We start from the raw sequence: 27532 nt of genomic DNA on the forward strand, positions 1-27532 counted from the left end.
ACTTTTGAGCATACTTTGTTGATGTGGTCCTCCCACATCAAATGCTTATCAATGACGACACCCAAGAATTTGTAATTCCTTATGTCTTTGATAACTGGATTACCCAGTTAAAGGGAAATATTTTCTGTCTCTGCAGTTTTATTCACTTGTAGTTGTGTGTATGTTGACTTATCCACATTTACAAACATGTTGTTTTCACTGCAATATTTGTAAGTGTCACTCACATTTGTAGAAGCACTTGATTCCAGCTCTTTTACCAAGTCACTTTTTACTTTGAGTAGAGTGTCATGTGCAAACATTACCATATTGTCACTTTTTACTTTGAGTAGAGTATCATGTGCAAACATTACCACATTGTTACCTACTGCTGACATCATATCATTTACATACAGAATGAAAAGATGGGGGCCCAGAACTGATCCCTAAGGTACATCAAACGTAACTGCCAGAAAATTAGCATGTACATTTACAATAGTGCCACTCATTTTATGTTTAACTTCTGCTCTCTGTTTTTCACAAAAGATTTTATGATTTCAGCTGCCTTACCCCTGATACCATAATAGTTGAGCTTGTGAATTAGTTTGCAGTGACACACACAGTCGAATGCCTTTGAGAGGTCAAGGAAAATATCACAGACTTTTGTTTGTTGATCTAAAGCTCCAATAACGTTGGCTTCAAAGTTAGTTGTGGCTGTGGTGGTAGATCTAAATTTTCTAAAACTGTGCTGTGCCTCATTTAGTATGTTATTCTTCTCTATAAAATGTAATATTCTATCTTTCAAGACTGTTTCCAAGTCAGTCAGAGGTTTCACTAACCACAGAGAACAGTACTTTGCTGCAGAGATATGTATCCCATCAAGATTTTACATATTTTTGTAGGGTTTAGAGTGTGAGCTAAATCAGTTCATTTGGACAGCAAAATTATAGGATATTATTGAAGTATCAACAACAGTGCTTTCTCTGCTCTCTGCATTACTTATTATTAATAAGGTGTTCACAAATATTTTACGATACTGTACAACACACAAAAAATCTACTCACCATGTAGCAACACATATAAAGGTATTAAAGTTTGCAAGATTTCGGAGCCAGTGGCTCCCTCTCGTGGCAGAAGGGTCAAAGGGGAAGGAAGAGTGGTGAAGGAAAAGGATTGGTGAGGTTTAGGAAAAGGAAAGACTTTCCTTCTCATCCTGCCCTCCAGGTCTCCCCTAACCCAGTATTATGTGCAACTTTTCCGAACTTTTCTCTTTTACCTAAACCTCACCAGTCCTTTTCCTTCAGCCCCCTTCCTTCCTCTTCAACCCTTATGCCAGAAGAAAGAGGCACTATCTCTGGAAGCTTGCAAACTTTAATACCTTTATATTTGTGTTCTCCTGCTGCCACGTGGTGATTAGATTTTTTAATTATCCCAGTTACATTATATTTTTTAAAAATTGATTATTTTCATGATGTACAACATGTATTTGATATTTTCAGTTTAATTTGTTAGTCTTAATAAACGTATATACATTTCATCACTTCAATTTCAGCTCTCGTCAAAATTTGTGCAAGTCATTGCTTCACTTTATCTGTGGTGAACCAGCAGAGCGTCAGTTACTGGCAAATTGTACTGACCAAGATTCAGGATGGGGAAGTGAACCTGATCAGTTACTGCTTGCCATGCAACATCAGGATGAAAGAGCAGAGGTACCTAACAAATTGTGATTTCATTATAAATAAGAATTGTGGTGTAATAATAAGTTATACTAAGTTATAAGTTAATAGTTGATTAAATTTCTTTCCTTTGTTTCAGTTAAGGCTATCAGCACTGAGCAAAGTGATGGATATTCTAATTGTAAATGAAGGAAAGGAGGGTGATGATGATTTTTCATTCTTCCTGAGTTATGTAAGTATAAACTGTAAAGTATATGTATCCTCAGCATGAAGTCTGATTTGGACACCACAGTGCTTTTCTAGGAACAAACCTATTGGAAGCATTATTTCCTTCCCTTGCCTTCCCCTGACCTCTTGTACATGGCCTATCCAACAAGCCGTAGGGGAACATAAAATGCAATATAGATTCTGAACCTAGTAGTAATTTGGTCATTATTCACATTAACAAATAATTGCCAAAGAAGATAGAAGTGATAAATGGCAGGTAAATGCTATGAACAACCAAGCGCTTAACCCCTGACCTTTGTATCTGTAGTCCTAGATTTTCCTACTTACGAGAGATCCCCAGTGGTGGAATCAACTCTTTGAAACCGTCTGTGTGGTGATGTAGTGCTTTACAGACTGGTTGCATGATATAATGGATAGGGTAAGACCTTCACATACAGAAGGTCATGAGTTTGAATCTAGTCAGGTGCTTTAAATTTATCTTATTTTTAAATTTTTCTACAAGTGATTTTGATCATTATTTTTGTCCAATTAATTTGTGTAAATGTGACTTTTTTATTTCCAATCCTTTGTCACAATATTTTAATTATCATATCAACTTCTTCAGTTGCTCTCATTTTTCTTTCTGTCATTCTTTTTCTGCCTGAAATCTTTATTCATATGATTTTAACTAATTTGATGTATTAATTTCGATTTAATTTCCTTCATTTTAGCATGCTATCTTTTCGTCCATGTTATTGCGTTCTGTCGTTACAAGCAGGGCAGACTGTCGTTTGACTGTTAGAACCTGCAAGTACTTAATCGATGGAATCACACTACACAAAAACCCCTTCGAACAGTATTAACATTAGCTTTGTTGATCACAGCCGCTGGAGACAGCGAAGAGTACGTGGACTGCTTGATCATTCCAAGCTTGCAGTTGAAAATAACTTAACATGCAGGGAACAAAAATATCTGCATTATCTTGTAATTATGCATGAACTGGCTACCAGCATGGAAGATAAAAAACTACAAAAAAGCGTAATCAAAGCATAACAAAAACAAAACGCACACAAATAAAACACAGTGCCTCTGGCGGCTCTTGCGGAATGTTTGGCAGTGTGATTGTTTCTAAACAGATGAAACCGACACACGTGATAGAACACTGTGTAACTACACGATGTCACCACATCAGTCACCATGGTGGAAGCGGAGCATTATTCCAAATAGTGGACTGGAAAATGGGTGCACCATCCGGATCTTAAGGTACGTGTTGGTAGGTCTGCTGGCATCTGTGAAGGTGGTGACGAGGCAGCTGTTGGGTGAGGCTGTAGTCTTGGAAGCTCTGATATTTCTGCTTCTTGGCAGACATAAGCTGGTCTGTCTGTAGAAACAATAGTCTTCTTTCCAGCAATTGAAATGTCCACTGTCTTCTCTTCCCTTGCGACTATGACATAGGCTCCTGCATATGGCAGCTGCAATAACAGTCTGATGTCTTCCATGTGTAACATGACGTGTGAACAGGTTTTCAAGTCTTGACGCACGAAGCTGGTAGCTGCACCTTGTCTGTGAGGCTGGTGTGTGTGGGTATGGTCCACGTGCTCTAGCAGTTGATGTAGGAATTCTGGTCGATCATTCCTTGGTTGTGACAGAGCGTTTGTTTCCATGAATTTTCCTAGAAGCCTCAATGTTCACCCTACACCAGTTCCTCCAAAGAAGTGTCTATATCTGGTTTGGAAGTGTTTCTAAGGCTAAGTAGTACCTTGGGAAGAGCCTTGATACATTCATTGTCATGACACATTAGTGCTGCCTTAAGTGAGTGATGCCATATGTTGATCATCCCATTACTGGTTAGTTAACAGCATGATGTTTTGTGGTGAATTGTGCCACAAAACTTTGTGAGTTGTCTGAATAGATCGGATTCAAATTGCTGTCCTCTGTCTGTCGTCATGTATAACTGACAGCTAAAGCATGCCACACAATATGACATGAAAGTGAAAGCCAGAGCTTCTGCTGTAATTTTGTCCACTGATGCAGCTTCCGGCCAGCAGGTGTAATGCTCTATTGTAAGTATGTAACATTGGCCATCAGACGATAGCAGTAAGCCAACAACATTGATATGGATGTGATTGAAACGGGCCATCTTTCTGTATAGGTGGCCACACATAGCAATTCATCACTAGGCAGGTTGTTTACCAAATACCAGGGTGGCACAAGTCATGTAGCATATGGAAGACATCCCTTCTTAAGGTAATTGGTAGGAATGGCCATTGTTTCAATGTGGTCATGTCACAGTACAGCTTGACATCGCTCCCTGGAATTTCAATAAGTTGCAGATCCAAGACCCATGTTCTGCTGGTAACAGTCCATGTAGGGCTTGATCTAATTGTTGAGTAGCAACAAGTTTGACATAATCAGTCGTGCTAGTAATGCTTCATACCTGAGACAAACAGTCGGCCACTACACTGTCAGTGCCAGAGATGTGCCAGAAGTCTGTGCTGAATTGTGAGATGAACATTAGCTGGTTGTCTCACCTAGGTGAACAGTTTGTATTTTTCTGGTGAAAGGCGTAAGTTATCAGTTTGTGATTGGTGTAGATAACAAAGTCTCTAGCTTTCAGTTGAGGTCTGAACTATTTGACGAACTCATAAACAGCCAAAAGTTCTCTGTTGTAGGCACTCTACAGCTTTTGTGTGGGTGCTGGTTTGCGCGAAAAAAACGTGAGTGTTTGCCATGTGTCACTACATCATTGTTGCAATGTTGTGCCCATTGCCATATGGCTAGCATCAACCACTAGTGCCAAACGTGCAGTAGTGCAGCATCTGCAATGCTCTTTTTGGCCACTTCAAACACCACACACATGGTATCAGTCCACGTTATAGATGAGTTACCATTTTCTTTGGGCCAGTGAGTGCTGCAATTAACGGTTCTTGTAACTTGGCAGAGTGCTGCAAGTGACAGCGATAAAAATTAAACATACCAAGGAATCAACGCAATTCCTAGGCCGTATTTGAGTGTGAAATCCATAAGATTGCTTCCACCTTGTCTGGCAGTAGTAGCGATCCCGCTGCTATCCTGTGTCTTAGGAAATCCTCTTGGGGCTGGCCAAACACACATTTGGTGGTACTCAGGATGATGCCATAGTGTTACAACTGCCTAAACACTTCCATTAAATACTGCTGATGTTGCTCTGCCGATGACGAAAAAACTAAAATATTGTCCAGGTAAGCAAAAGTAAAAGTTAGGCCCTGTAGCACAGAGTCCATTGACAAGTGTTGCCATGTCTGAGCAGCATTCCTGAGTCCAGAAGTCATAAATTTGCTCTCAAACAGGCCAAAAGGTGTGATTATTGCTGCTTGGGAATATCTTGTTCAGTTACAGTGGTCTGTGTATATTTTTGCACAGTCCAGGATGCTAAAAATAGCTGCACCACTCAATACATAGTTACAGTCACATAACAATGGCACTGAGTATCTGTCCGCTATTGTTCTGGCATTCAGGGCTCTATATTCACCACAAGTCTGCCATGCTCCACCCTTTCTTGGGACCAAATGTAGTGGTGAGGACCAGGGGCTGTTGGAAGGCCACATTATACCTTCACGAATCATACTGTCGATCTTTGCTTTCACAATTTTAAGATGATCTGAAGGCAAACTTCATTGTCTGCAAGATATGGGTGGTCTGCAAGATATGGGAGGACCGTAGATCATCTATCTGTAATGGACAGTATCATGCGTTACCTCCTTAGACACTCCAGGGGGTCGTGTCAGAGCTGGAAATCCATTCAGCAACTCCAAATACTCAATGGCTGCCACCTGTATTACTTTGGTAGTATGAACGGCTGCATTCCACCAAAATCCAGACGCTATTAAGGCTATGATGCTGTCAACTAGGCATGAGTACTTCATGTACAGCAGTAGATTGTAATGGACAAGGAAGTCTGCTCCAATGATAGGTTTGGCGATGTCTGCCACGGTAAATCCCAAGTGAAGTCTCATCGTAATCCCAGGTCTAGATTCAAGCGCAGGGTGCCATACATTGTTATGAATGAGTTGCTTGCAGCAGTGGGTGATCACTTCATGTGCAACATAGTCCATGGGTAAATGGACAAATTACACCCATTGTCTGTTAAATATTTCCATCCGGACTGCTGATCACTAACAAAGAGGCGCGGAGACACTGATTGGCAGTCAGAGGAGACGCCTACTTCTGACCTCTGTTCAGTTGTGGAAGAGATCGTCGATGACCTGCTGTGTGAGCATCGGCGGTATCGATTCCAGCTTCTGTCATTGCTCGGGTCATGTCGAGATAACAGTTCACTGATCTGCTGGGTCAATAGATCTACCTCAGGTGCCAGGAAGTTGTAATCTGCATGTGAAACAGTTGGTTTTGTGCTAGCATATTACGCAGTGACTACGCTCACAGAACAACAACGCAGTGATTATGGTGACAGAAGCCGGTGTCAATGTGTCGTGGATTTTATTGGCCAACTGCGCTAAATGCCCAAGTATGTGTCAGACTCTAACCCTATATTTGCTTTGACAGATGGTGGCAAACAACTGTTCCATATTGTGTGCAGTAAGCTGTCCAGAATGGTTCCCATGTTTGCTTTGCTTCTTATGTGCCGCAAGTATTGTGAAGGCTTTCTGTCTCTGTTATCTCCCTGAGTGAGAACTGGATAGATTCGCACTTCCTGCAGTGCTGATATTTGCCGGATCAATTCTGCTTTAAGTCATTCATAGGAGTTAGCGTCTGGTGGCGAGGTATTTATAGCTTGCTCTTCCGTGGCATACTGGTAATCTAATTGGCTTACTACCAGCGCAAACTTGGTAGCGCCTGCCAAAATTACAGAATAAAAAAAACTGGCCTCCACCTGTGCAAACCACAAAGCTGGATTGTGTGGCGAGAAAGGTGGTAGTCTTACATCCAATCGTGACACAGTGGGGTTCACATAAGTCATTTTGCAAATCTTTCCTGTAAATGGTCATTAATCCATTGATACTACGCAGGTATATCATGTTGGGATCACCACTTTGTTGTTACAAGCTGGGAATACTGTTGTTAGATCATTAGAACCTGAGTGTACTTAATTGACAGAACCACATTACACAAAAACTCCTTCAAACTCCTTATGGGATATATCCTTCAAACTCCTTATGGAAGTGTAGGATATATTGTAGGGAAAGTTCCCACCTGTGCAATTCAGAAAAGCTGGTGTTGGTGGGGAGGATCCATATGGCACAGGTTGTGAAGCAGTCATTGAAATGAAGGATGTCATGTTTGCAGCATGCTCAGCAACTTGTTGGTCCACTTTTTCTTGGCCACAGTTTGTCGATGGCCATTCATGTGGACCGACAGCTTGTTGCTAGTGATGCCCACGTAGAATGCAGCAAAGTGGTTGCACCTTAGCTTGTAGATTACATGATTGGTTTCACAGGTAGCCCTGCTTTTGATGGGGTAGGTGATGTTTGTGACCGGGCTGTAGTAGGTGGTGGTTGGAGGATGTATGGGACAGGTTTGGCATCTAGGTCTATTACAGAGGTATGAACCATGATATATGGGTTTGGGAGCAGGGGTTGTGTAGGGATGGATGAGTGGACGACAGAATACCACTATGGGAGGTGTGAGAAGGATAGTGGGCACGGTGTTTCTCATTTCAGGGCATGACGAGAGGTAGTTGAAACCCTGGCAGAGAATGTAATTCAGTTCCACCAGTCCTGGATGGTAGTGAGTTACAAGGGAATGCTCTTTTGTAGCCAGACAATGTGACTTTGGGAGGTGGTGGGAGATCAGAAAGATAAGCCACAGGAGATTTTTTTTGTACCAGGTTGGGAGGATAATTATTGTTTGTGAAGGCTTCAGTGAGAACCTCAGTATATTTCGAGAGGGACCGCTCGTCACTGCAGATGCAACAACCATGAGTGGCTAGGCTGTATGGAAGGGACTTCTTAGTATGGAATGGATGGCAGCTGTCGAAGTGGAGGTATAGCTGATGGTTAGTAGGTTTGATATGAACAGAGGTAGTGATGTAGCCATCTTTGAGGTGGAGGTAAACATCTAGGAATGTGGCTTGTTGGGTTGAGTAGGACCAGGTGAAGCAAATGGGTGAGAAGTTGCTGAGGTTCTGGAGGAATGAGGATAGGGTGTCTTCACCCTCGATGCAGATCGCAAAGATGTCATCAGTGAATCTGAACCATATGAGGGTTTCAGGATTCTGGGTGTATAGGAAGGATTCCTCTAGATGGCTCATGAATAGGTTGGCATAAGATGGTGTCATGCGGGTGCCCACAGCCATACCTTGTATTTGTTTTTAGGTATTGCCTCCAAAGGAGAAGTAATTGTGGGATAGGACATAGTTGGTCATGGTGACTAGGAAGGAGGTTGCTGGTTTGGAACCCATCAGGCGTTGAAGGTAGTGTTAAATATCAGTAATGCCATGGGTATTAGGGATGTTAGTGTAAAGGGAGGTGGGATCAATAGTGGCGAGCAGGGCACCGTATGTTAAAGGGACGGTGCTGTGGAGAGTTGGTAGAGGAAATGGTTGGTATCTTTTATATAGGATGATAGGTTCCAGGTAATAGGTTGATGGTGTTGGTCTACGAGAGAAGAGATTTTTTCAGTGGGGTCACAGTAACCGGCCCCAGTGGGGTATCCTGCGTGGTCGGGTTTCTATACTTTAGGAAGCATGTAGAAGGTAGGAGTGTGGAGAGTGGTAGGAGTGAGCAGAGTGGTGGACTCCAGGGATGGATTCTGGGATGGGCCTAAGGATTTGAGTAGCGACTGGAGGTCCTGTTGGATTTCTGGAATGGGGTGACTGTTGCAAGGTTTGTCAGTGGAAGTATCTGACAGCTAGGGGAGTCCTTCTCCCAGGTAATCCTTGTGGTACAAAACAACAGTGGTGGAAGCTTTGTCTGCAGGTAGGATTATAAGGTTGGGATTAGTTTTTAGATGGTATACTACAGTTATTTGTGTGTGTGTGTGTGTGTGTGTGTGTGTGTGTGTGTGTGTGCTGCCTATTTTTGATGAAGGCCTTATGGGCTGAAAGCTTTATTTGTGACAGTCTTTTTGTTGTGCCTATCTGTGACTCAACATCTTTGCTATATGGTGAGTAGCAACTTTCCTTTTCATGATATTGTATTTTCTTTTGGTTTGTCGGAATGCATCTGAAACTTAAAACCTACGTGAGCACTTTCTTGGCCAGAGTTTTATGTTGATCCCAGCTCCTCTGCCAGATACCAGATGCTATGTTTCATCTTTCAACTGGGTAAAGTTTGTGACCTGATTCCTTAATATTTTCAGAAAGAAAACATTTTACATCTAAAGACAGAAATGGCAACAATTAATTTTATTTGTTGACACACAAATTTTAACTTCATGGGACCTCATCTCAACAGAGGGGGCACTTGCAATATCATCATTACACTTGTGCTTGCAATGAAGCAATATTCAATGAGGGCACTAAACTTAAGGGAGAGCACTCTTGCAGCAGTAACCCATGCGCATGCACCTCCATGCCAGTTTGTACTATAAAGTTAGCAATGTTTACTAGGAATCACCACTGTAAAACACTTACTTGAAGATAGCTATATGATTTTAAGCCGTAATATCATTGCAAGATGTTGTAGTGTAATTGGATAGATAAAAAACCTACTCCCTAAGCAGTGGCACATACTCTTAAAAAAAAGAGGTTTTGCTTCTGCAAACTTTCAGAGCCAGTGGCTCCTTCTGGCAGTAGGTCTGAAGGGGAAGGAACAGGGGTGAAGGAAAAGGGCTGAGAAGCTTAGGAAAAGGGGTGGAGTTTGGAAAAGTCACCCAAAACCTCATGTCAAAGGATGCGATGGGGAGGGAAGACTGATTATTGGGGACTGCACCAGATGAGTTTTGAAAAGCTGAGAGCTTAAAGGTGGAAGACAGGGTTACTATGCAAGGCAGAGATTACTGCTAAAACATCATGCATGAGATAATATGAGTGAAAAGCTAAGTGCATTGTATATGATTAAGGTTCGGAGGGGGCAGCGAAAAGTTGTTGTTGTTGTTGTTGTTGTTGTTGTTGTTGTTGTGGTCTTCAGTCCTGAGACTGGTTTGATGCAGCTCTCCATGCTACTCTATCCTGTGCAAGCTTCTTCATCTCCCAGTACCTACTGCAACCTACATCCTTCTGAATCTGCTTAGTGTATTCATCTCTGGGTCTCCCCCTACGATTTTTACTCTCCAATACTAAATTGGTGATCCCTTGATGCCTCAGAACATGTCCTACCAACCGATCCCTTCTTCTGGTCAAGTTGCGCCACAAACTTCTCTTCTCCCCAATCCTATTCAATACTTCCTCATTAGTTGTGTGATCTACCCATCTAATCTTCAGCATTCTTCTGTAGCACCACATTTCGAAAGCTATTCTCTTCTTGTCCAAACTATTTACCGTCCATGTTTCACTTCCGTACATGGCTACACTCCATACAAATACTTTCAGAAATGACTTCCTGACACTTAAATCTATACTCAATGTTAACAAATTTCTCTTCTTCAGAAACGCTTTCCTTGCCATTGCCAGTCTACCTTTTATATCCTCTCTACTTCGACCATCATCAGTTATTTTGCTCCCCAAATATCAAAACTCCTTTACTACTCTAAGTGTCTCATTTCCTAATCTAATACCCTCAACATCACCCGACTTAATTCGACTACATTCCATTATCCTCGTTTTGCTTTTGTTGATGTTCATCTTATATCCTCCCTTCAAGACACCATCCATTCCGTTCAACTGCTCTTCCAAGTCCTTTGCTGTCTCTGACAGAATTACAATGTCATCGGCGAACCTCAAAGTTTTTATTTCTTCTCCATGGATTTTAATACCTACCCCGAATTTTTCTTTTGTTTCCTTTACTGCTTGCTCAATATACAGATTGAATAACATCGGGGAGAGGCTACAACCCTGTCTTACTCCCTTCCCAACCACTGCTTCCCTTTCATGTCCCTCGACTCTTATAACTGCCATCTGGTTTCTGTACAAATTGTAAATAGCCTTTCGCTCCCTGTATTTTACCCCTGCCACCTTTAGAATTTGAAAGAGAGTATTCCAGTCAACATTGTCAAAAGCTTTGTCTAAGTCTACAAATGCTAGAAACGTAGGTTTGCCTTTCCTTAATCTTTCTTCTAAGATAAGTCGTATGGTCAGTATTGCCTCTCGTGTTCCAGTATTTCTACGGAATCCAAACTGATCTTCCCCGAGGTCGGCTTCTACTAGATTTTCCATTCGTCTGTAAAGAATTTGTGTTAGTATTTTGCAGCTGTGGCTTATTAAACTGATTGTTTGGTAATTTTCACATCTGTCAACACCTGCTTTCTTTGGGATTGGAATTATTATATTCTTCTTGAAGTCTGAGGGTATTTCGCCTGTTTCATACATCTTGCTCACCAGATGGTAGAGTTTTGTCAGGACTGGCTCTCCCAAGGCCGTCAGTAGTTCCAATGGAATGTTGTCTACTCCGGGGGCCTTGTTTCGACTCAGGGCTTTCAGTGCTCTGTCAAACTCTTCACGCAGTATCGTATCTCCCATTTCATCTTCATCTACATCCTCTTCCATTTCCATAATATTGTCCTCAAGTGCATCGCCCTTGTATAGACCCTCTCTATACGCCTTCCACCTTTCAACTTTCCCTTCTTTGCTTAGAACTGGGTTTCCATCTGAGCTCTTGATGTTCATACAGCGAAAAGTAGACAGGTAATAAAATGAAAGATGTAGAAAACTAAAATGGATTGAGGAAAGGAGTTGTCAATGTGAAGAAATGCTTAGATGGAAGAAACTAATGTAATTGGAGGCCAGGTGGGTGGCGAGAACCAAGGGCATGTTGTAGTGCAAGTTCCCATGTCTGAAGTTTTTAGTAACTGATGTCTGGGGGAAGAAACCAGGTGGCACATGTGGTGAAACAGGCACCAAGGTCATGAGTATCCTCTGCAACAGGATATTGTGTGTTGCTTTTATAAACATTCTGCCCATGCATCCTAAATGATAACTAGGTGGTAGTCATGTCAATGTAAAAGACCAAACAGTGTTTTTGGGTGACTTTTCTGAACTCTTCTTCTTTTCCTAAACCTTTCCAGTCCTTTTCCTTTGTCCCTCTTCCTTCCTCTTCAACCTTTCTGCTGTAACAAACAACCACTGGCTTTGAAAGCTTGCATAAGTAAAACCTCTTTCTTATATGTGTGTTATCCTGTCAACGCTTGGGGGGTAGATTTTTTTTATCAATCCAGTTACTTTATATTGTTAAAGTGATTATTTTCATTGTCTATTGGCCCATGTGGCCATCATTCCTTCTTATTGAACCCTCTTGTCGGTCTTTGTTCTCATCTGTCTTATTCAAACTGTCATGTTTTCTACCTTATGTGCTAGTAGTCTGTTCACCTGTATCATCCAAATCAATCAACACTTTGCCCTACTCTTTTCTTGTACTGATTTCCATGCATGTAGACAGATCCATTGTAATTTACGAATTTGTTTACGCATCACTGCATGGCTGATTTAGTTGCAAATTTGACAGCTATTTTCTTTCCCACCCTCCCCTTACCTTATTTATACATAATTCTTTGATGTTTTTCTGTGTTTGTTTTTCGCCAAACTGCTCTGATTGACCTTTACTGCCATTTCCTATGTTACTTTATTTGCCAAGCAAAGTAGTTTACATTTTCTCATATGACTTTGTCTTTCTATTTGTTCAGACTTTTATCAGGGCTTTACCTATCAGTATTTTTCTTTCCCAATCATTTTTTCATATTATATAGACCACTTTTCTAGTAAGAAATTCTTGCCCGCTCATTACCTCTTGCTTTTTTTTTTATTTAACCATGTCAGAAACACACACTACAGCTTACAAATTATACAAAATGTTCCAAAACATGGTAATATAAGCATTACAACTACAATTAAATGCAGCGTGACCATTATGCAGCAACTTCGCATGCTTCCATGGTAGCATCGATGACACTCTGTGGCGAGCATGATGTTGGGCATAGGCTGCAGACAAGATGATGACTCATTGTCTGTTCTTCACCACATTCACACGCTGTGGAGTCGCATGCAAATCCCCATTTTTTCAAGTTGGTCTTGGTTCTTCCAACTCCAGAACGCAGCCTGTTGAGGGTCTTTCATATTGACCAGCTTTCTTCGTGACCTGGTGGGAGGCTTTAGGTCGGGATCATCCACCCTGCAAGGTGGCTGCATGTGGAATGCCATGACTTGACTCTGAAGTTTGAAGATGGTTCAGTGAGGCTATCAGTTGAATGGAGAAAGCTTTTCCATGACTTGAGCCTTGGTACTGCTGGCTGATACCTGTGTAATGTGTGGGTCTTCAGAAAAATTTGGATACAGTGCCTTAGACTTTTCCAGTCTGGATGTACATTCATGATGGATATCTGGAGGTGGGATGCCTGCTAGACAATAAACTTTATCAAGTGGTGTAGAGCTCAAACATCTCGTAATGAGTCTGCAGCTTTCATTCAAAGCGATATCCACTTGTTTAGCATGACTAGATCTGCACCAGACAATGGTTAACAAGAGGTAATATTCCAGAAACAAGCATTACCTCTTGTTAACCATTGTCTTTTCTCATGATTTTCGTATGAATTGTTATCTGTCTCCACCTTCTGCTTCTCTTTTTTGCCACTCCCACCAATGTGAACACTCCAAACTGTCCTCTCTTGCTATGATGAATCCCATCAAATATTACATATGTTCTTTTCAAAAACATGCTTTTGTGGTATCTAAACTAATTCCACATTTTGTTTCTTGAAACCTGCTTTTTTCTTGGACTTGCCAGTTTCAAATGCAGGAATCTTTTGCAGAGACCTGGCCAACTTGTTGCCTACATGCCTCATCTGCCAATTTCCACTCCACCAGATGTCTCTCCTACAAAATCTTGTGGTTATCCACTGCTCAGGTTTCCTTGGATGGTATCATCCACTAAGCCAAATTCAGACTGCAACAACATGCCAGACTTCACCTTAAAAACTTATCCCACCTTCTTCTAAACTAACTCAACAATCGTGTTTCCTTTCCGGCCCATCTGCAGCTCCCTGAACAGCCATGCCAACAACCACCACTCCTCTCCTACGAACCAAGCTTGGCCAACCCCCCTTAATGTCCTACATCCTTCACCACTACCTCCCAGACCAATAATAACTCATCACAAGAACCAGTCACTACAGTACAGTGTTCTCAATCTCTTGTCTAAAGCACTCTCCACTCCTGAAATATCTGAATATTCAAGGTCTCACTTTCAGCCCAAAATCTGCATATAATCATGCTGCTTTGGTGGAGCACTTACTTTCTTTCACATGTAACTTCAACTGGAAATATCACTTAATAGCCAAATCCCAAAACCATTCCAACAACAAACCTGACATTGAACCCTGTCTTGATGAGATCTGACCACGATCCTGGCTTGATATAGCACCACTACCTCAAAGTCATCTCTTACAAGTCTTCCAAAAATTCCTCAATCCAGTATTGCTACACAGCCCTTCTTCAGGTCCCTAAAACATGACCCTAACCCATCCTCTGCAGAACTCCAGTGTCTACATTCCCTAAAATCTGATGACTCCATTATTATCCTCCCAGAAGACAAAGGATCTACCACTGCAGTGCTTGACCAACAGGAGTATGTTAGTGAAGGTCTATGGCAGCTGTCTGTCATCTCTACATACCACATCTGCCATTACGATCCCATCCCTGTGATTCAAACTGACCTGCAGTCTCTCCTTGAAACCTCAAGCCCTTCACAAGGACAAACACCTCAATCCATAGAACTTCTTACCTTTTACCTTCCTCCTAAGATCCACAAATCCATTCCTCTTGGCTGTCCTATAGTTTCTAGCTTCAAAGCACCCACTGAACATATATGTGCTTTAGTTGAACAGCATCTGCAATCCTTATACAAAGACTTCCCTCCTATATTTAAGTTACCAACCATTTCCTAGTTCGTCTGAAATCTGTGCCCATCCCACTTCCACCACACACCTTGCTTTTCACCATTGACACCACCTCCTTCTATACCAACATCCACCTGTATATGGTTTGTGTGCTACTGAACATTTCTGCAATCAGCACCCACCTGATTCCAAACCTATGACATCCTTCCTGCTCACTTGAATCAACTTTATACTCACCGACAATTGCTTCACCTTTGAGGAGCAGACATACAAACAGACTGGGATAAGGCCTTGGGAACCAGGATGGCTTCTTGCTATGCCAGTTTTTACATGGGTAACTTGTAGGTTCAGCTCCTGGTTTGGTTTAGGTACATTGACATCTTTGCCATTTGGACTCATGGTGAGGCTGACCAGTTCAAATTCCTGAAATCTCTAAATATCTTCTCCCAGTTAAATTTCACATGGCCTTTTTCTGAATCCTATGCCACTTTTCTTGATGCTGGTTGCATCCACACTGAAGACCAGCTACAGACTTCTGTCCACATTAAACCTATTAACAAACAACAGTACTTAAATTTTGCCAGTTGCCATCCTTTCCATGTCAAACATTCCCTCCCGTACAACCTTGGCATTCGAGGGAAACTAATTTGTTCGTGTACATAATGTTTACAGCAAGACAATACCATTCTCACCTCTGCTATCAGTGCACGTAATTTCCCCACCAGCTTAATTCAAAAACAGACTTACTGTGCAATCACATTCAATCTCTACACACACACACACACACACACACACACACACAAAGCAACCTCAGAGGACACCACTTGTCCCTCAGTATTATCCTAGTTTTGAATGTATTAATCAGCTATTTGGACAAGGCCATGACTTCCTAAAATCATGCAATGAAATGAGATCCAGTCTGTCTGAGGTTGTGCCCACCAAACCTAGAATAGCTTTTTGTCGCCCCTCCGAATCTCTGCAATATCATTATCAGATCCTATGCTGCTTCTGCACTCATCTCTCTACCCTATTGCTCCTACCCCTGCGACCATCCCTGTCGTGAGACCTGCCCTGTGCATTCAACTACCTCCACCTACACCAGCCCTGTAACTAGCAAAACATATACTATCAAAGGGAGAGCCCCCTGTGAAATGACGTCATATATCAACTGTTATGTAAACACTGTTCAGCCTTTTAGATCAGTATGACTACCGCCAAGTTGTCAGTTAGGATGAATGGGCATGGGTAGAGGGTGTATACCAGCAACACACAATATCCTGTTGCAGAGAATGCTCTACAACATGAGAGTCATGACCTCGGTGCCTGTTACACCATACATGCCGTCTGGATTATTACCCCAGACACCAGTTTTTCAGAACTCCACAGTTGGGAACTAGCACTGCAACATGTTCACGGTTCTTGCCACCCACCTGGCCTTAATTTACATCAGTTTCTTCCATCTCATCATTTCTTCACAGTAACTACTCCTTTCTTCGCTCCATTTATTTTTCAGAACTCCACAGTTGGGAACTAGCACTACAACATGTCTTCAGTTCTTGCCACCCACCTGGCCTTTCATTTTATGACCTGTCTGTTTTTTGTCGTCCCTCTCCCACCTCTGTTACATACAGTGCACTTAGCTCTTCACCCTTATTAATGATGGTTTAGCATCAATGTCTGTCTTGCATATTAACCCTGTGTTCCACCTTCAAGCTCTCAAGCTTTCAAACCTTGTCTGATGCAGTCCCAAAAAATCGGTCTTTTCTTCCCATCCCATATTTAAATCTCCCTTGATCAGAGGTTTTCAGTGACTTTTGTGAACTCTACCCCTTTTCCTAAACATCTCAGTCCTTTTCCTTCACCCCTCTTTTTCCCCTTCAGTTTTTCTGCCAAAAGAAGCAGCCACTAGCTGCGAAAGCTTCCATAAGTAAAATATCTTTTTTTATGTGTGTGTTCTCCTGCTGCCACTTGGTGAGTAGATTTCTTTTATCTATCCAGTTACATTATATTGTCAAAAATTGATAATTTTCATTGTAAGATGTTGATGCCATTTGGCTGCAATCATGAAGCCTCATGCTCATTAGTCTTGCCTTATAAATCAAAACACAAATTTCATAATATCATGTTTATTCCACTTCCATACATATTTGGATAAATGTTCAACCAATATGTTTTACTTATTACTACTGTTGATAAATTTCTCATTGTTACTTTACATAATTCTCCATTCAGAACTTTGTGTTGGAAGCTCTACCATTATATTTTTGTCTGTGAGGTCTCCCCAGGAACTACTTTATACAGACATTTAAATAAATGATTTATGAATGAAAGACAACTTAATGAATAGTTGAGTCATAAACAAAACTGAGGTCTTTTGTAGTTTTCAGATGAATCCTCCTTCAGATCTTTAAATTTCACATACAGTGGAGCCTTGCATGATTCGTTCCAGAGTCATACTCGTATTGCAAAACACTCTTTAAGTGAAGCAATTTATCCCATATAAACTAATGTTAAATACGATAATGGGTTCCATGCAGATAAAGTACTAGAAGTTTTTCGTTTTATTTATTATTTATTATTTATTAGAAGAAAATTATACAAACAGTATTATGTATTTTATTATTCATGATACAAAATTAATTCTTTTTTACTAGGAAGCTTTGTATAGTCCTTTGTTCCTGTCGATACTTCAATACTTGGCAAAACTGATACACAGCATTATCATCAAATAAATTTGTAGTGCGCATGTCCACTGCTTTACTGGGGTGATGATTTTCAGTGTACAATGCAACCGATTCCCATGCTGTCATCATTTCTCTTATTGTGCCAGAAGATTGCTGCTTTGCTGTCACCATCTCCTCCTTCTCTGAAGAAGAACTACTCCTCTCCACAACTTTCTGCTGTGAAACACACTGCAACTCCTTAAGCTCACTGTTGTTCACTTCTTGGTTGTGATCTTTCACAAGCTCATCAGTATCATTGTTATCCACTTCCAGTCCCATGGTCTTGGCCAGAGAGGCACTTTCGTTGACTAAAGACTGCACAGGCACTGCCTCAGATTCACATTCGACAATGTACTCCAGTCAAAGCTTCTTTCAAGCAGATGTGAGAGTTCTAGCAGTAGCCCCTTCCCATGCCTTTTCAGTGATCTTGATGCAGGCAAAGATGTTGAAGTAATATTTCCAAAACTCTCTGAGAGTGAGATTAGTAGCTTCAGTAAACTCAAAGCAATGCTCAAAGATTGCTTTAGGATAGAACTTCTTAAAGTTAGAAATAATCTGCTTTTCCGTAGGCTGGAGTAACGAATTGGTGTTGGTAGGGAGAAATTGGATCTCGATGAATTGAAATTCTTCAAGGAGGTGGTCTTGTAGGCCTGGAGAATGGGCTGGAGTGTTGTCTATAACAAGCAAGAATGGAATGACATATTCGTCTCAAGAAAATATTTTTTCACCGAAGGACCAAACACTTTGTTGAAACCCTCAAAATCTACGAGCATCTTGAAGTTGCTGATGAAGTTGTCAGCTGCCTTTGTGTAAGAGCTGGCTGCTTCACATTGCTTCACACTGTGAATGCCTGTTTTTCTTTTAAACTTCTTGAACCACCTACGGCTTCCCTTAGACTTCCTTCGGCCGCTGATGACCCTGGTGTCTTCTTAACAAGGTTGCCGAGAATCATTCTTGCCTTTCACAAATGATGTTCTTGTTAACAGTGTCACCTTGCAAATCCTTCCATTTATCCATATAAAGTGACATCGTCCAGAATATGAAATCGTTGCTTAGGTTCTCTTATCATTCCCTTTGAAGTGCCTGTTTCCTTAATCTTGTCCTTGTTCTTGAGGTTAGTGCAAATAGTTAATGTGACTGATTACATGATCATGCTAAATCAGCAACACTCACACCTTGTTTGTGATTTTCAGTGATTTTATGTTTCATTTCTAAGATCATTTCCTTTCTCTTATGGTCATCTTCTTGCGGCTTTACCCTTGGGAACATTTCTATGAAGGTTATTAACATTTGCACACAAAGAAACACTGTGTGAACATTAGTTTAGAAAAAATGTGTGATCACAAGCTGCACTAAGATGGTAGCAGAAAGACTGCTAAACCCATACTGCAGTACGTACTAAAGACATTGTTTATACACTGCTGCTGACAATGAAAGGTCTTCATATTGTTGAACATTTCTCCTGCTGCACGCAAATGGCTGGCGACATCACACTAAATCATCGTCACTCATTATGCAAAACATTGCTCATTAAGCGAGTCTTTTTTTTTTTTACTATTTGTTTTGGTTGCTATGAAAATTGTGCAGTGTGGGAGGTGTTTGTTAAGTGAGGTTCAAGTGTACATCTGTACGGCTATATTCTCGTAGCTGACTACATTGTCTTCTGACCAACTTCATGTTACGTAAGAACATAAGAAATATTAATTTGCTGTGTACATCAAATGGATTAATTAAAATTGAACAAAAACAAATCACAGTATATGGCTCAAGCTTCATGCACAAATCACAATTTTACTGAGAAATTTAAAAATTTCCCGACATGAAGATTGTTCTGTAAAGCTCTGGACAAACTGCCAGATGTTACTAACAATCTGCCAGGGTATTGTGAGGCAGAGTTGTGTCATCATCTACAGCTACTTACTGATGAAAGTACTGTGAGCTCTCCTGTATAAAATCTTGTACCCATTTGCTACTGTCCAGGCATTGCTAGAGCACATGTTGGTCTGCTGCAAGTCTGTGCACTGCTGTGAGTGCTCTCCATTTTTGCACAGTAAAATTGCAGGACCTGCTCTACTATGTAGAGCACAAAGTCTTTCTGTAACAGGACTCCATGCATTATCTAACTGGAAACTGCCTTCCCGATTGATGGGATGGATATGTGTGTGTGCGAGTGTATACCTGTCCCTTTTTCCCCCTAACGTAAGTCTTTCCGCTCCCGGGATTGGAATGACTCCTTACCCTTAAAACCCACATCCTTTCGTCTTTCCCTCTCCTTCCCTCTTTCCCGATGAAGCAACCATGGGTTCTGAAAGCTTGAAATTTGTATGTAAAATTCAAGCTTTCGCAACCAACGGTTGCTTCATCAGGAAAGAGGGAAGGAGAGGGAGAGACGAAAGGATGTGGGTTTTAAGGGAGAGGGTAAGGAGTCATTCCAAAGGTAAGTCTTTCCGCTCCCGGGATTGGAATGACTCCTTACCCTCTCCCTTAAAACCCACATCCTTTCGTCTTTCCCTCTCCTTCCCTCTTTCCTGACGAAGCAACTGTTTGTTGCGAAAGCTTGAATTTTGTGTGTATGTTTGTGTGTGTATCGACCTGTCAGTGCTTTTGTTTGGTAAGTCTCATCATCTTTGTTTTTAGATATATTTTTCCCACGTGGAATGTTTCCCTCTATTATATCCACACACACACACACACACACACACACACACATATATATATATTTTTTTGCCTTTACAAATGTCTGCTTGTGTCTGTGTATATGCGGATGGATATGTGTGTGTGCGTGCGAGTGTATACCTGTCCTTTTCTTTCCCCCTAAGGTAAGTCTTTCCGCTCCCGGGATTGGAATAACTCCTTACCCTCTCCCTTAAAACCCAAATCCTTTTGTCTTTCCCTCTCCTTCCCTCTTTCCTGACGAGGCAACCGTTGGTTGCGAAAGCTAGAATTTTGTGTGTATGTTTGTGTTCGTTTGTGTGTCTGTCGACCTGCCAGCACTTTCATTTGGTAAGTCACATCATCTTTGTTTTTAGGTATATATATATAAAAAAAGAAAGATGATGAGACTTACCAAACAAAAGCGCTGGCAGGTCGATAGACACACAAACAAACACAAACATACACACAAAATTCTAGCTTTCGCAACCAACGGTTGCCTCGTCAGGAAAGAGGGAACGAGAGGGAAAGACTAAAGGATTTGGGTTTTAAGGGAGAGGGTAAGGAGTCATTCCAATCCCGGGAGCGGAAAGACTTACCTTAGGGGGAAAAAAGGACAGGTATACACTCGCGCACACACACATATATCCATCCGCATATACACAGACACAAGCAGACATTTGTGTCTGTGTATATGCGGATGGATATGTGTGTGTGTGCGAGTGTATACCTGTCCTTTTTTCCCCCTAAGGTAAGTCTTTCCACTTCCGGGGGTTGGAATGACTCCTTACCCTCTCCCTTAAAACCCAAATCCTTTCGTCTTTCCCTCTCCTTACCTCTTTCCTGACGAGGCAACCGTTGGTTGCGAAAGCTAGAATTTTGTGTGTATGTTTGTGTTTGTTTGTGTGTCTATCGACCTGCCAGCGCTTTTGTTTGGTAAGTCTCATCATCTTTCTTTTTAAATATATTTTTCCCACGTGGAATGTTTCCCTCTATTATATTCATATATATATATATATATATATATATATGAGACTTACCAAACGAAAGCGCTGGCAGGTCGATAGACACACAAACATACACACAAAATTCAAGCTTTCGCAACAAACGGTTGCTTCCTCAGGAAAGAGGGAAGGAGGGGAAAGACGAAAGGATGTGGGTTTTAAGGGAGAGGGTAAGGAGTCATTCCAATCCCGGGAGCGGAAAGACTTACCTTAGGGGGAAAAAAGGACAGGTATACACACACATACACATACACACACACACACACACACACACACACACACACACACACACACACACACACACACACACATATCCATCTGCATATACACAGACACAAGCAGACCATATATTTTTCCCACGTGGTATATATAGCCCAAACTCTTTGCCTTTACAAATGTCTGCTTGTGTCTGTGTATGTGCGGATGGATATGTGTGTGTATGCGAGTGTATACCTGTCCTTTTTCCCCCTAAGGTAAGTCTTTCTGCTTCCGGGATTGGAATGACTCCTTACCCTTAAAACCCACAACCTTTTGTCTTTTCCTCTCCTTCCCTCTTTCCTGGTGAAGCAACCTTGGGTTTTTTATCGTGTCTATCAACATACCATCGCTTTCTCGTTTGGTAAGTTACAGCATCTTTGTTTTATATCTGTGTGTGTGTGTGTGTGTGTGTGTGTGTGACCCATTCTTGAGTACTAAACATGTGTCTGGAATACCCACATGTTGGATGAAAGGAAGACATTGAAGCAATTCAGAGGCATTCTGCTAGATCTGTTGCCTGTTACTATTCTTCCCTCCCCTCTGAGGATACCCATTTGAATTCACAAAGCATCTCCATAACACTCATGTGTTGATCAAACCTATTGGCAACAGATCTAGCAGCATACCTCTGAATTGCTTCAATGTCTTCCTTTCATCCGACCTGTGGGTATCCCAAACATGTTTAGTACTCAAGAATGGGTCACACAGGTGTTCTAAATGCAGCCTCCTTTATAAATGAGCTACAATTTCCTAAAATTCTCCCAATAACCCAAAGGTGACCATTCGCCTTTCCTACTACCATTCTTTCATGCTCTTTCCATTTCATGTCACTTTGCAACATTACACCTGGATATTTAATTGACATTACTGTGTCAAACAGCACTGTACTAATGCTCTATTCAAATTTTACAGGATTGTGTTTCCTACTAGCCTGTCTTAACTTACATTTTTTTTCCATTTAGAGCAAGCTACCATTCATTACACCAACCAGAAATTCTGTGCAAGTCACTTAACAGTGTCGCCTTCCTGTACATCCCAATGTCACCAGCAGACAGCTAAAAAGTGAAACTCACCCTGGCAATCAGTTTGTTTATGTACATAGATAATAAGAGCAGTCCTTTTGAATTTTCCAGGAGCACTCCTGTTACCATTGTCTCTTATGAACACACTCCATTGAAGACATCATACAGTGTTATAATACTTAAGAAGACTTCATATCACTCACAAACCTGGGCACCTAATCCATACACTCGGATTTTCGTTAACAGTGTGCTGTGAGACACTGTGTCAAACACTTTCTGAAAATCTAGATATATGGAATCTACCTGTTGTCCTCCATCCAAGATTTGCAGGATATCATGTGAGAAAAGAGAAAGCTGAGTGTGGCTTAAATGATGCTTTCTAAATCCATGCTGAGTTGTGGACTGAAGCTTTTCTGTCACAAGAAAACTGATTATATTTGAACTCATAATATGTTGGAGAATTCTGTAGCAAACCAATGTTAAGTATATCAGTCTGTAATTATGCAGGTCCATTCTTTTATCCTTCTCATATGTAGCGGTCACCTGTGCTTTTTTCCAGTCACTTGGGACTTTGCATCGGGTGAGAGATTCACAATAAATCCAATGTAAGTAAGGGACCAGTGCCGAAGAGTAATGCCTGTGAAACGTAATTAGGATTCCATCCAAACCTGGCACCTTATTTGTTTGCAACTCTTCCAGTTGGTTCTGTACACCAGGGGTGCGATGGCCAAACAATGGAATATTTGTATGATCTTCTTGTGATCTTTGTCATCTTCTTCTTCCTTTTCTTCTTCTTCTTCTTCTTCTTCTTCTTCTACGTGACCAGGCCCAGTGAATTGCATGCTGCTACAAGTTTCCTCCTCCATTGTATTCTGTCCATTGCTGCTATCTGCCGTCTGTCCACATCTATTGATGCTTGGTTTAAATCTTCATGGAGGCCATCCCTCCAACGTGTCTCACTGGGGGTCTCTTTTTCTCTGTAGGTGTGAAATCCAGGAGCTTCCGAGATCATCTGTGATCTTCAATCCAGGCCACATGGCCGGCCCAATGCGTTCGTTTGGCTTTGACAGTTCCTGCAATGTTGTGCTGCTGGTATAGTTTCTCGAGCTCTTGGTTGTGTCTGATCCTCCATTTCCCTGTGTTGCATCCAGAACCAGACCGAAGATCTTCCAAAGCACTTTTCTCTCAAAAATAAGGAGCTTATGGAAGTCCTGTTTCCAGATACTCCATGTCTCACAGCCATATAGAACAACAGGCTGGATCACAGTTTTGTGTAGTCGAATCTTGAATTGTCTGGAGAGATATCTGGACCGATGCAGTTGTGCTAGGCTGTGGTAAGACAAGTTTCCTGCTTGTATTTTGGCATTCATCTGTGCTTCACATGATGAGTTCTGAGTGAAAAGTGCCCCTAGGTATTTAAATTCATGCACTCTCTTGTAGGACTGGTCTCCCACCTGCAGTGATTGTAGATGACCAGAAGTCTAACTTTGACCACGCGTCATAACGAGTTACTGTGTCCTGGCTCCATTATGTTTAGCCCAAATTTGCTGGCAGCCTCTTTTAGTGCTCTGGTCATTTGCTCCAACTCCTCTTCAAACCTATAGAGTAAACAGATGTCGTCTGCAAAGGCTAAGTATGCCAGTATCTTTCCTTCAATTTCCATACCTTTGTTCTCTTGGAAGGTCTCACGTATGATCCTTTCGAGGGCAAAGTTGAACAGGATATGGGACAACCCATCTCTTTGCCTGAGTCCTGTCACAATTTCAGATTCCTCAGTGAAGCGATTTACCATCTTCACCTTTGCACATGTTTTGCTCAGACAGATCTTTATCAGATTGATGAGTTTCTCTGCCATTGCAAACTCCTTAAACAGCTGAGCAGGCTCTTGCAATGTATAGAATTATAGGACATCTTAAAATCAGTCTTGTGAGAATGATTTCTTAAACACAGAATTTTTAACTTCAGCATTCCTTTTGCTGTCTTCTGTTGCCACACCAGACCGGTCAAAGAGTGACTGGATATAAGCCTTTGTCCCATGTAGCATTTTATGTCTGACTAAAATTTTCTCAGGTTTTCAGCAAGATCTATCACTAAGGTATGATGGAGGAAGTTGGTGTATGCTTCACACAATGATCTTCTTACAGACACAGTTAGTGCTACAGAATTTTGCATGTTGCTTATTTGCGCATTTCTTTTTGAACCGTGAGTGCAACCACCTCTGCTTTTTCAGCATTTTCCTAGTCTGATGAAAGACAATAAAAGAAAAATTATGGCCCATATTTCATGCTTTTGGAACTCTTGTTATCAATCAGCCGGTGGAAATATGACTGACTGAACCCTCTATTAATTAGGATGTTGATTTCCATTTAGATAGTGCTGGGAATTGTGTCATAGAAAAACTTCATCCTCTATGCAGCCAGTGTAGTTTGCGATTTTACTGCATGAAGATTGAGGACATGATTAGCAGCACACAGACTTGCAGGAGACACTTGTGTGCTCTGTGAGTGCATGTTGAATAACAAATGGGTATAGTGAGAATGTACTTAATTCATTAGATAATGAAGTAGAGGCTACTGGCATTTTCTGTGATGTATAAAAAGCCTTTGACTTTGTGAATCACAGTGTTCTCTTGAGTAAATTAAATTGTTATAGTGTCACTGGCAGTGCTGCAAAATAGTTCGAGTCTTACTTAACTAACAGGAAACAAAGGGTGTTGTTCGAAATACCTGTGGAGTAAGCAATCAGTCTTCATCTGATTGGAAATTAATTACACGCGGTGTTCCTCGAGGTTCCATCTAGGGTCCTTTGCTTTTTCTTGTGTGCATTAATGATGTCTTGTCTGTTACATTGCCAGATGCTAAATTTGTTTTGTTTGCAGATGATACAAAAATTGCAATAAGTAGCAAGTCAAGTACAGATTTAGAAATGGCCACTAATCAAATTTTCACTGACATTAATAAATAGTTTAAAGCTAATTCACTGTCATTAGACTTCGAAAAGACCAACTATATGCAGCTCAGAACCTGTAAGAGATTTCCTTCCAGCGTGTGTACAATATATAAAGACATACAGATTGAAGAAATTGACGGTGTTGAATTCCTATGATTACAACCTGATAATATATTCAGTTGGGAAGGGCAGAATTGCTGAAGCACCCAAACAAGTTTGTATTTGCAGTGAGAATGATATCAGATGTAGGAGATACAAATATAAAAACTTGCATACTTTGCTTACTTTCATTCTATTATGTCAAGCGGAATCATATTCTGGGGTAACACATCAAACTGAGCAAAAGTTTTTAGTGTGAAAAAGTTTGTAATAAGAATCATTTGTGGTGTAAATTCGAGAACATCATGTAGAAACCTGTTCAAGGAACTTGGTACTCTAACTACTGCTTCTCAGAATATTTATTCCTTGATGAAATTTGTTTCAAGTAATACGTGTCTATTTCCAACCAATGGCTCATTACATTGTATCAATACTAAGAATAAAAAGAATCTACAGAAAGACCTAAAATCATTTACCTTGGTCTGAAAAGAGGTCCATTATTCAAGAACACACATTTTCAATAAATTGTCACCAACCATTAAAAATTGGTGTTCAGATAAAGTACAGTTTAAACAGTTTGAAAGACTTTTTGATAGGTAACTCCTCCTTCTCTATAGACGAATATCTTAACAGCGACTATTAGAAGAGCTTAAGTAAAAATGTTTGTTAGATTTCAGTTTTGACAGCATTTGGTCACAACAATCAAGATTAGGTATTTTGCGGATGACAAATTTATTAAAAATTCATAACAATGTTTCATTACGATAGTGTATTAATTCTGTAAATATTAGCAGTTCTAGTTTACTATAATGTATTCACATATTTTGACAATCTCCCGACAAATGATGAAGGTAGTGAGTATTATATTCAATTGTTTTATGTTTTTATGTTATACTTTCTGATTAGTTCCACATAAATGAGAATCATCTCATTTTTGGGTCTGTAGAATGAAAACTGAATCTAATCTAGTCTAATCTATGCAAGCACCAGCTTATTTTGAAATTGGAGATCTCAGTGAACCTTTACCAATATATATTGGAAGATAGCCAGTAGAATGTGTGCCAAAATATTGCTGCAATAAGTTAGTGACATCAGCACTTTGCCTAAATTTTCATGGAGCACAGTTTTACTGTTTGTGAATTTCCTGTATTGGTTGTCAGGACATCAGCACTTTCTAGTGACCTACCCAATCCTCTGTGCTACATCAGTCTTTTGTAACCTTCTGAATCTGCTATGTCACATCATAAGTTCTAGTTCATCCATGTTGCTAGAAACCTCAAGCAATAAGTTGTGTGTTGTTGTCCCATTGTATGTCTTTCTCAGAAACGACTATGGACTAGAACACAGACAATTAAAAATTTTCAGAATGACCCTCACATTTGCGCTGTGCATGTATATTGTTTTTATTACGTTCCTCATACTTGGTTCATATATATATTTATTTATTTATTTTAAGATTCAAGCTTTCGCAACAAACGGTTGCTTCGTCAGGAAAGAGGGAAGGAGAGGGAAAGACGAAAGGATGTGGGTTTTAAGGGAGAGGGTAAGGAGTCATTCCAATCCTGGGAGCGGAAAGACTTACCTTAGGGGGAAAAAGGACAGGTATACATTCGCGCACACACACACACATATCCATCCGCATATACACAGACACAAGCAGACATTTGTATCTATCGACCTGCCAGCACTTTTGTTTGGTAAGTCTCATCATCTTTCTTTTTAGATATATTTTTCCCACGTGGAATGTTTCCCTCTATTATATTTATATTTTAAGATTTTAGTAGTTAATGAGATATGCAGTTTTCCCTTGGCATTACTTTTATTCCCATGTTTAAATATATACGGTGCAAGTGCACAGATTAGAGAGATGGATTGGTACAATATCTTGGCAACAGTCCACTTTGTCATTATCAAGTATAATGATGCGCTGATGTGAGAAACATATTTAATAGAGTATCAGATAATGGTGGCTAACTGCTGACATTTAAAATCAAGTTATGTGACACAAATAAGATGAACTACAAAACTACAAACATAATAAATAG

The 27532-nt window shown here is 40.7% G+C and overlaps 1 protein-coding gene across 1 annotated transcript in view; it reads left to right on the forward strand.

Annotated features, from left to right (window-relative positions):
- The window catches only part of LOC126095271 (probable E3 ubiquitin-protein ligase HERC1), an 814023-nt gene that overhangs the window by 252947 nt on the left and 533544 nt on the right, over window positions 1–27532 (forward strand). Inside the window, exons 21-22 of the mRNA XM_049910030.1 lie at window positions 1529–1685; window positions 1792–1884. Of these exons, the coding sequence (XP_049765987.1) occupies window positions 1529–1685; window positions 1792–1884 (250 nt within the window). The remainder of the gene's footprint in view (window positions 1–1528; window positions 1686–1791; window positions 1885–27532) is intronic.

This window comes from Schistocerca cancellata, chromosome 8 (assembly GCF_023864275.1).
Source record: "Schistocerca cancellata isolate TAMUIC-IGC-003103 chromosome 8, iqSchCanc2.1, whole genome shotgun sequence".
NCBI lineage: Eukaryota > Metazoa > Arthropoda > Insecta > Orthoptera > Acrididae > Schistocerca > Schistocerca cancellata.